General features: G+C 42.2%; 1 protein-coding gene across 1 annotated transcript; it reads right to left on the minus strand.

Annotated features, from left to right (window-relative positions):
* Positions 1 to 640: 640 nt before the first annotated feature.
* On the minus strand, positions 641 to 10913 carry cotl1 (coactosin-like F-actin binding protein 1). The gene is made up of 4 exons (XM_079500475.1): positions 10488 to 10913; positions 9922 to 10004; positions 5013 to 5170; positions 641 to 2495 (listed from the first exon to the last, which is right to left on the minus strand). The coding sequence occupies exons 1-4, from the start codon at positions 10559 to 10561 to the stop codon at positions 2385 to 2387; spliced, it is 426 nt and encodes a 141-aa protein (XP_079356601.1). The 5' UTR covers positions 10562 to 10913; the 3' UTR covers positions 641 to 2384.
* Positions 10914 to 11661: the final 748 nt, after the last annotated feature.

Below are 11661 nucleotides of genomic sequence, written 5' to 3' on the forward strand. Positions count from 1 at the left end.
AGTCTATAGTCTTTTACTCAACAATTACCCCATGGCAAACTTTGAATCGCAGCACAGCGATTTTTTGACTGTCCTAAAAATAAAAATATTTCAATCGGTCGTGCACTGGTTGTCCCAATCTCCCTGGGGAACGAACTGAACTAAACTGCACCACATTATAAAAGCAGGAACCATGAAGCTGTCTGACTATAGATTAAGCTGTAAGGCAGCTAGACTACCGTATAGCTCACAACTATTGAACAAAAATAAATGGTTGAGAGAGAAAGGTGGGGTGAGAGAAAGGGCAGAGGCAACCGAGAGATGGGGGAGGAATGAAGGAAGTGAGGGATTGACAGGCTTTAGATCCTGAACATTTCGGGGATCACACCCCCACCCTTTTGCGGCCATGATTGGCTGTGCGTGACAGTAGTGGTGACCATGACAACCCATGGGAGTCTTGTAAGCCTCCCGGAGACAGTTGCCATGTGTACTCTGGAGCTGTGTGCACCCCCAAAGAACTCCCATTACCTCATCACACGCCAACTGAAAGAGTGCCCGCCAACCACACTCATTTAACTTATTTCACACATTAACCAAAGAACATTTTCTTTCCAGGCCAATAAGAGCTGAGAGACATACAAAAGACACTTTGAGAAGCAGATTTTTGAAAAAACAACAACAACATTGTTTATTCTGAAATGATTGATCTTGTGCCCATTTAGGTCATTTTCTTTTTTTTCCTTTTTTTTCTTTTTTTCGAAAATGTCTCTTCCTCCAATTTCCAAGATAGCATTGCTCTCAAGAATAAAACAAAAGGTAAAACTCTTTAAAGAAAATACAAAATAATCTTTAAAACAAAACCAAAAAAGTGAACATGAGAGCAGAGAACATTCCTTTGGGGGCATTTGGAACCAAATAAAATGAGAAATGCTACAACCGAGAGTTTGGACAGCGAGCCACGCTGCAATCTAAATCACATCCCCATAAGTGGAGGAGAGCCAATCACAGTGTAGTGTCCGCAAACTCCCATGATGCCCCTCTCTCCATGGGAGATTAAGGCAGTCAACACAGTAGAGTAAAGGATGCATGGAAGGATACCTTTTAAGAAGTGAACTGTGAGATGCAAGCTCTGCAAGCTGATTGGGCCCTTGAAAGACCTCCATTCTTGAATTCTGAACTAAATGCCAATTAGTCGATTTTTATATTATTCTTTAGCTAATACAGCAGCGTTGCAGATTGTTTTTAAGCTATATTTTGTTTGAAGCACGTCAGCCATTTCTGTATATTCCCAATGGCTGCCTATACTTCATGAGGTAGCATGCTGCATGAGCTTTTGGACATGGCTTGTGTGAATATCATTCCCTCTCAGGCATACTTTTTCACAGCTCTGGTTGCGTTCGCTATCGAGTGCTATCAGAAACCGATAAGAAAAAGTCAAATAGTACATGAGAGGGAGGTTAAAATGATCAAGAATCACTCCACTGCTTACTCAAGTCTGCAATGTTTGGGCTACAGCCATCATGAAAGTAAAAAACACTAGCATGAGAATAAAGGAAGACTAATAAGAAACTAAAGGACTCTTGGAATAAGTAACAGAATAGTTCCTATTAGGGCTGCAATCCAAACATGGCAACCTGGATGGCGAGGGAGAGGTCTGAACAGTCAAGCATATTCTTCAAAAATGGAGATCTGTCACCCAGAAACGGCTCATTCTCTGAGTCTGACTTCAAAGAAATGCCTACATATGAAGAGTTTCAATTCTTAAACTGTGACACATTTGGCAATATGAAAGCAAAAGTCATTGTGAACAATGAAACGTGTTGTTTATTAAGCTGTCCTAATGTTTTATAAAATGATAAAAAATTACATTTTGCATTTGTCATTTGTGAGATATTCAGAAATATCAGAAACACAATTACTCCACATAGCTGATGTATCCTCATTTTGGAGCGAATTCTTCAGTCGTTTAATTTTTTTTTACTTTTTACTTTAGAAAATTGTTCCCGGTAAAGGAAGATCGGCCCTGTAATGTAGATTTCATATTGCTGAGTGTTCCTTTAACTCTGCTGCAGCCCATGCTGAGATGATGAATGTGAGATGATAACGTCATACAGTACAGTAGATGGCCAACTATACTCTGACCGGGGAGAGGGGAGAACAGAGAAGAGCGGGCTGTTTGTTTGCATTGACGTGTATTATGAACATGCATGTGCACGCACGCACGCACGCACGCACACACGCACGCACGCACGCCTTCAGCCATCAGCCACTCTACCTGTCCCTCTCCCCAACAAGTAACAGCCCCACCCACACCAAAACACCTCCCCCCAAAAAACAATCAGCCACTCCCACCTTTAGGCAACCGTAACCCCCCCACCTCCCTTCCAGTGGACTCTGTGCTTGTTTTACTCCGCCTGGGCGTCATAGTTGGCTCCGCCTGCCTTCTTCAGCTCGTCCCGGATGTAACTCTCATCCAGTTCCTTGGCGTCGCTGATCATGAACTCCTTGGCAAAGTTCTGGAGAACATAACACAGTACAATACATCAGCATGTAATGTGTGCAAGTGCGAAACGGTACAGATGTTCTGGTGAACATAACACAGTACAATATGTCAGGGCGACTGTGGCTCAAGAGGTAGAGCAGGTTGTCCAATGATCCATGGGTCGGCGGTTCGAATCTCGGCTCCTCCTGTCTACATGTCGAAGTGTCCTTGGGCAAGACACTGAACCCCAAATTGCTCCCGATGTGCTGGTTGGTACCTTGCATGGCTTCCGCTGCAATCGGTGTATGAATGTGTGTGTGAATGGGTGAATGTAATGCACAATCTATGTAAAGCGCCTTGGATAAAGGCGCTATATAAATGCACCATTTACCATTTACCACTTATGTCAGCATCTAATGTGTGCAGCACACTTAGGAAACGCTACAGATGTTCTGGTGAACATAACACAGTACAATACGTCAGCATAGATGTGTGCAGCGCACTTAGGAAACGCTACAGATGCTCTGGTGAACATAACACAGTACAATACGTCAGCATAGATGTGTGCAGCGCACTTAGGAAACGCTACAGATGCTCTGGTGAACATAACACAGTACAATACGTCAGCATAGATGTAATGTGTGCAGCGCAGTTACTGTAGGTGTTTTTGACACCAGTCAAAAGGGTCATTTGAGTATATATCTTTTTTTTAGCGATGCACGATAGACCACCAATGGCTTTGTACTCGCAGAGCAGCCAGTCTGCCTGTCTCTGTCTCTTTAATGATTTTTTTTTTAAATTAGTTAAATATAATATAATAATGTATATCAGAATATGTATTGGCCGATATGACCCTACAAATAATCGTAGCCCGGATATCGGTCACAATTTGTTGACCGCTCCAACGTGTGGCTTTGTGCATATGTCCACAAAGAAGTGAAAGCACAGGCGTAAACGGCACTTCCGCATACTCCGCAAATGTCACGGTCTATGACTTCGACTTGGCCACTTGAACTGTGCACCAAGTGTGCGCTCACAACTTGCCCAAGTTCTCAATTGTATATATAGATATGGTATATATTGCAATCATAATGTGTGGTTGCCAAAGAATCCCAAGGCACACCTGGACACGTCTCACAACACACCGTTTGGGAACCACTGATACAAACGCTTCCTTTCACCTGACGGCTAGCGAGGAGTTTCACCAGGAGAGCGTGTGGGTTCTGCACCCACACTCCCAGTTCCTCTACCAACCAGCAGTGGTGGAAAGTAACTAAGTACAATTACTTAAGTAAAATGTTGAGGTATTTGTTACTTTACTTGAGTATTTCCCATTTCCAATACTTTTACTTCTACTCCACTACATCTCGGATCCAAATATTGCACTTTTACTCTAGTTTGTAGATTTTGATTATTATTACAAATAAATAACGGTAATGGGTCGCACACACTGAGACTGCATTTCAATCATTTATTCTTGCATTGTCACACACTGATGAAGGCTGGATAGTTTGTCTCCTGTTCAAAATGCAAGAATAAATTATTGAAATGTAGTCTTGGTGTGTGCGACCCACATTACCGTTATTTATTTGATGTGATTTGAACGGGTAACGCACCTAAGGCAGAGCGCGGTGGTCACATGAAGATTGATTATTATTACAAAACATACATTAACCACTTCAGCACTTCAGCAAAATAGCCGATCTATAAGCTCACAAACAATGCACATTGTGAACTTATAGATCTGCTGTTTTCAAAAGATTTGATAACTTCAAATAGGACAAAATGAGATGTATTGTTGCGTTTTTGAGGGTCTCTAGCCCCTCCTATGCCCACTTTTGAAGCCAAACATTGAAGCCAAAATTGAGGACAGAAAAGTGAAGACGCCAAAAGTGATTGGCCGGAGTGGTGATTTGATTGAATGAGCACAAAATGTGATGTATATGATGTATAATGATAAGAGCTATCCCCTCACTTCACACAGGTGTGATATTTTTTATTACTTGCATTGAGTATTTTGCAGTATTGATAGGCTACTTAAGACAAAAATAGACACTAAGGCGATTTACTCGGACACTATGACATAAAATTCTCCATTCATTGTCAATGAGAATTTAATGTTTATGTAAGACAAAAATAGACACTAAGCAAAAGACAAAAATAGACAATTTGCTCCGACACTATCACGTACAATTCTCCATTCATTGTCAATGAGAATTTAAAGTTTGTGTAAGATGAAAATCTACACTAATAGCTGAATATAGGTGGGGCTAGCCCCCTCAACCCATTTTGGGCGGGAACCCCTTTTGGTGTTAGCATTATGTTATGCTTTAGCTATTGAAAAATAGCAGATCTACAAGCTCATAGCGCGCCACCGAGTGGCGCGCTACGAGCTTGTAGGTCTGCTATTTTTTTTAAATCGAAGAACCACTGACATAGAAACATAGCTTTTTCAGAAAACTGTCAGGATGTAGAAGACGTTTTTAGAATCTGATCTCAGGTCAAAATGGGTTAAAGATGTGGTAGTGCGTGAGAGCCGAGACGTACTGACCTGCACGATGTCTTTGACCAGTGACTTGTCGGTGCTGATCTTGGCGCGCTGGAGTCCGCTGATGTTCTCTCCTATCCAGGTGATGAGGGTGAACTTGGCACGTTTGCTCATTGCGTCGCCCGTTGTGATCCGCACGAAAGCGAAGAGGCGAGCGTCGTCTGAAGTGAGAAAGGAGGAGAGATGCAGTGAGTGGGGAGAATGAAGAGGAGAAGAAGAGTCAGAGAAAGAGACAGCAGGAGTGTGAAATGCATGTGTGTGTGTGTGTGTGTGTGTGTGTGTGTGTGTGTGTGTGTGTGTGTGTGTGTGTGTGTGTGTGTGTGTGTGTGTGTGTGTGTGTGTGTGTGTGTGTGTGTGTGTGTGTGTGTGTGTGTGTGTGTGTGTGTGTGTGTGTGTGTGTGTGAGAGGCTGAACAGAGGTCAGACTGGGATACATCTAGCGATTTCCCTGAGCCAAGCAGAGCAGATCCATGTGATGATGTAGCCTACTACTGAAACAGGGGTGGAAAACTGTGATGATGGATGGAGAGGCCACTACATTTCCACACTCACTTCACACTTCACAGGGCCGTATTCTATTTTCCTGAAGTCCTACTTCGTCCCACAAAAGTAGCAAAAATAGCTGATTTACATGAGTTAGTAGATCTGCTAATTTTGGGGAAAAGACCTGAAAGGTTTTATTATGCATTTAGTTATATTTATGTTAACTGAAATTCAATTACATACAGACAATACATTGTTTAATAAAAGTCATTGAGCTACTAATTTAGACTTTAGATTTAGACTAAAATGTATAAATAAAATGTACTAGAGCTTATCAAGAGGTATTGTATCCAATATGAATGTTCACAACCCAGTCTCTTCTTGCAATAGAAAAGTGAAAATAAACTATATACTGTGACATCACAGGATGAATTAATTCATGTCACAGAAATACTGTATTAGTCCACTTGCCAGAATGTGATCCAGGCATGTTGAGTACACCAAAGTTTTATGTTAGAAATGTTGAGTATGGGTCCCCAGCATGTAGAAACTGCCAGATGCACAAAAAACAATCCTTGGGCTAAAAACGGTCATAGCTGTCATCACAAATGTGATGATGGACAAGTGGCTATTAGAATTTACAAAACGAATGCTTGCATTGGATTCAGCATCATGAAAACCCCCTAGTTTGACACGTCACATGCTAAAGCATGGTGAAATTTTGATTTTTCTTTTACCTTCTAAAGGTTGTTAATGGTATGGTCACATATTATGCCAATTATGAAAATTGCTCAACATATGCAAGTTAGCATCCGGCAGTTTCTACATGCTAGGGACCCATACTCAACATTTCTAACATAAAACCTTGGTGTACTCAACATGTCCGGGTTCACAATGGGGCTCTATGGGCTGGCAAGTATAGACTATATAGCGGGACATGCGGAAACTACGGTCGGACATGCGGTCGAACATGTGCTGCTCCCGTGCTTGTTAGTATTATTAATTAGCAGAATGTGAAATGGACAGCCATTGGTATGGTGTAAGCCAAGGCAGTGGTTCCCAAACCTTTTAGCCTGTGACCTAAAAGAGAAATTAGATTTGCCCGACGTGACTCAAACTACTGAAATCTTTCCCCACCCAGTGTTTGGGTATAAAGGTTCTTAAGGTACTACTGAGTAGGAGTAAGACTGAGCAAATACTGGGCTGAGTCATGCATGGTCCCATTTACTACTGACAGCCTTAGGATAAATGATAGGAAGCAAAGTGGCAACTGTCCCTTCTGTGTTTAACTTTACTTTGTCACATGATGTATTGCCCTCCTGTTGTTAGCTTAAAAATCTCTTACTTTCAGTGAGTGGCACTAAATTACGTTAGTAATTTGGCATTACACAACTACACAAGCTGCAGGACATACAGCTGCAGTCTGTGTTGAAAGCATTTGACCTCACAGATGTAAAAATAAAACACAAAACGCACACAACAACTACTTGCAGGTGTGGTGGTGCTGAATTGAGGCTAGAGCTTGTATATGATTGCCTCAAGCAAATGTCTTAACTAAGGGTTATTATAACTTATTATTTTTTATTATTTATTTAATTATTTTGTACTTTCCCTAAATTGATATTTAGGGATCGCAATGCACACCGTTAAATTCAGATGTATACCGGCATAGGCCTTGTTTGTTATGTTCCTGATCAATTTCTTCCTGTTTCTTCCTGCGTGCGTGCGTGCGTGCGTGCGTGCGTGCGTGCGTGCGTTGCATCTCTCTTTCTGTATGGTTGTCTCATGAGTGACACACATTCCTGTTTGTGTTTATGTGGTGTAGTGTGTGGCATGGCTCAACCTGCTTGTAATAACATGTCCAATGATTGATTGTGTATGTGGGTGAGTTTCAAATGGCGCCTGCCCCGAAGAGCATCGGTGCAAAGACAACATTGGGCATTGTTGCAACACCACTGTTCTGGTAAAGGCTGCAAATCTCGAACTGGGATGACGCCATTTGCTGTTTGGAGGTGAAAATGACTGAGGAGGTATTCAAAGCAGGGGTGGTTGCTCACCCCTAGATTCAAGTACAAGTCATCAACAGTACGAAGTGAATTCACCAATACTTTGTTCACTTGTTTCTGTAAGTTCATTTTCACTCAACACATATTCTCAAGACAGATGTATAGCAGATGTAGCTAGCATGCATAATTTACTGTATATTAATGAATACACATGTTGGTGTGCATCTCTTGTGCCAAAATGTATTATTAAGTGTATTATTTAGCAGTTTTACAAACACTGCCGTTAATGTCTTTGACTTAATGAAAGTCTAGCTCTAGACACCATCAAAACATATTGTACAATGAATCCGGGTCAGAATTGGCTATAGCAGAACAATGTGTGCCACTGAACAGTATATCTGTGCCACTTTGGTGTGCTGCTGGTATAGATCAATGATACAGACAGCCAGACACAATACTGATTTAATGTCACTGATGCGATGATAAACCAACAAAACTCTTGCACGCCATATTATAGAACAACAGGTGTGTCGGAAACACGTATTTCCCAATAAACGCAGTATTTGCATTTGAAGACAATGTGTGCAGCAGTTTTGCTTTTTGACCCATTGACCCAGTGTTAGGACACTTGACAGCAGTATTGTGGCTGTGGTAAACCTTCTAATACAGTATATGCATTATTATCTTTATTTCTGTGTGACCGATAAAGAATTTCCTGGCATGACTTCAGGAACACTCACTCTGAAATCACACCTGTTGTGCATTAACAAGCCTAGTCATTGTTAAACCATCTTATCAGTGAAAAGGGCCATTGCTAACTTCACCACCTTGTAACCTACCTACTGACGCACACACGTGCACGCGCGCACACACACACACACACACACACACACACACACACACACACACACACACACACACACACACACACACACACACACACACACACACACACACACACACACACACACACACACACAATATACTAACACTATCAGAATGACATTGAAATAAGTATAAATGTCTAGATTACTGAACAATTAAGTCCCATTATACATCTATCACTTTCACTGCTATTGAAGCCAGGTATAGCATTATTCTGCTGATTATTGTAGATGTCAAGAAAGCCACAGAGAAGGAACTATTGCTAAAACGAAACCTCTTGGCTGGAGCCAGCCAGCCAGCCAGCCAGCCAGCCAGCCAGCCAGCCAGCCAGCCAGCCAGCCATGGCACTTCCTTTGCCACAGTCTTCCTAGTCTCTCTATGTTTCTGATGATTACTTCCCTTTAGTGCTGACACAGCAGACAACTCTAAGCACCCCAAAAACTGCACTGAGACTATACCAATGATGATACAGCACATTTTGAGCATAAAGACAAACTATAATGCCTGTTTCGGTATAGAGAGCCAGAGAGAGCGGGAGAGAGGGAGTAGAGAGTGCCGGGGAGAGGAAAGAGAGAGAGCAAATTAGAGGGTGGAATAAACAGCGAGGAATAAACAGTGAGAATGAATCTGCATATTTACGTACATATTGCAATGCATATATAGCAGTTGAAAGTGAGCAGAGCCGGCAAATATATAATAGCAATAGCAATTCAATAGGAATGCTGTGTGTGAGGACTCAGGCTTTGAAATGACTGAACTGCTTTTGAAATGACTGAACTGAGATGAAACTTCCTCCTTTCATGAAGGCCTTGAAGCAGACACACAATAGCTCCACTGCATGGCATGCCATGCTATCAATGTGTATGTTTTACAGTCTATATGGTACAGGTACCAACTGGGCTACAGCATCGTAATAAATTATCTATTTCAACACACTGTAGGAATGCAACCCCCCCAAAAAACAGAGCAGCCCTGAGGCCTCTGCATGGGCCCCAGCAACACTGAGCATCAGTGACAGCATGACTTTTAAGCACCACGCCCAACATTTGCTCTACCCAGAGAGAAGGGGAGAGCGGGGGGAGAGAGAGAAATTCCTGGCTTGATAGGACCCGTATACCTTTTACATGCAGTCCAGATTTAGGTTCAGTCAACACCTCATATAAACCATAATGTGTGGGTTATAGAGTGCTTTCAGACTATTTTGCACAGTATATTTCTGCAGTATAAACCATTTTTTGTCACTTAGTTTAAATATATGAGTTGTACTGTTGAGCACTGCAGTGGGTTCAGAGCATAAAGAGTCTTAAAAGATTAGTGTCCTTACAAGTCAAACCCTCCCTCCTCAAGCTGTGTGTGGTGTATAGTGTATGGACTATGATGTAACAAGTGCAGTAAGGCATGCCAGCAGTAGCCTAGCCTATACAGTACGTCCACACAGCTTAACAAGAAACAAGGTTACACACAATTGTTTGTGTTGCATGCACTCCTTTGAAATAAGACCTGCCGTGCAAAGATGTGGGATTAAACTTTGGGCCTTACCTGTACACTGAGACTTGAATTCTGCATAGTCGGTCCCTTGCCCTGCAGGCACGATCACAGAACCCTCATATTTAAACGAAGCCCTAAAAACAAAAGTGTGTACATTAATGTAATATTCCATTTATTATAGAATCTATATGACCTACACAGAACCATCCTCCTCCTCCACAGATCATGCATAATGTCTTTAATATCCGCTATAGCCTAACATAGGAATACTAAACCGGGTGTAGTCTATATGCAAGGTGTCTGGTTATGTGACAAAATACTGTCACCACTGTCCCCCTCTTGGATATAGGACAAAGGAAATTACTTCTGCCCGATGGGCCAAATAGTGCTGCCTATCTGTGACTACGGAGGCACAGCAACTATAAGCGTTCAGAATACTAATAATGTCAAAGGATGGGCGAATGAATGAGACGGCGTTGATTTATTCTTTTCAAACCACCAGCCAATTTTGACCACCCATTGTTATACACATCTATAGACACGCACTGTCTGTGACTGAGTCAAGACCGTACAAAAATAAACCTAGACTTGACAACTAAATAACCCCCGACACTTACCAACTGATATCGGTGTTATCATCTCTAACTTGATTGTAAGCATCTCTGCAAGCCTCTTTGTCGATCGTGGTCATTTTGGATGGACTCAAAGTGGACCCGGGAGGGAGTCAGTCAGCAGGACACACACGCACGGACAGATAGTCGAAAGAAAGCGGCTCAGGGCGACGGGGCGGAGAAGTGAACAATCCCTACAGTCAAAAAACGAGAAGTACGTGTACCGTACGTGCTCTCTATGTACAATAGACTGTCAGTCACTGCTGTGCTGTCAAACCAGACCCGGGTTAGAGGCGTCGCTTCTGATTGCACCTTTGTAGCACTTATCTTCCGATCATTTCCTATAGGGATGGGCGTTGGTAATAGTGATGCTTGTCAATCAGGTTGAATGCTGGACCCCAAGAGGCTGAGAGTGAGAAGAGAGAAGTCCCCAGACAGACAGACAGACAGACAGACAGACGCAGGCAGGCTAGATTCACCACGTCCTCCTCGCAGTGGTCAATACATGGAGGGAGATTTTGAATGAAATCCTCCCATTTCCTCCTCTATTGTCTGTTTTATTGCGTTATCTCGCCACCTTGTGGTCCATTAATGGACCATCAGTTTCGTCGTGACTCGCGAACAAAGGGTTTTTTTTCTCCCGTCCTCTGTTGCACAACCAACCGCAGTCACTTCCTACAGCGAGCTGTGCTATGTCATGTGTGCGTGTGGGCGATGATGAATACATTCATCAATTAGCACTGTTTGTTGTCATAAATATTGCCATTGAAATTAATTAATGTATGCACGCGTACGTCTGGTCTGCCCGAGTGGGTGTGAAAATAGGCGCGCGCGCGCACACACACACACACACACACACACACACGCGCGCGCACAGACACGCGCGCACACACACACACACACACACACACACACACACACACACACACACACACACACACACACACGCATACACACATTTGTATATTTGTTATGTTGTTAACATATTAATTAATTTATTACATTTAATTATAGGCCTATTTATTAAATGTGATATATAGTAACACATGTGTAATAGTCTAATTTCGGCGTATTTATATGCATAGATGCGTTTATATGTAGGCCTAATTGGTTATCTCAATGGTAGGCCTATATGACATATATTATAATGCACGATATAATATATTATGCACACAATAAT

This window comes from Electrona antarctica (genome assembly GCF_951216825.1).
Source record: "Electrona antarctica genome assembly, chromosome: 5".
Taxonomy (NCBI): domain Eukaryota; kingdom Metazoa; phylum Chordata; class Actinopteri; order Myctophiformes; family Myctophidae; genus Electrona; species Electrona antarctica.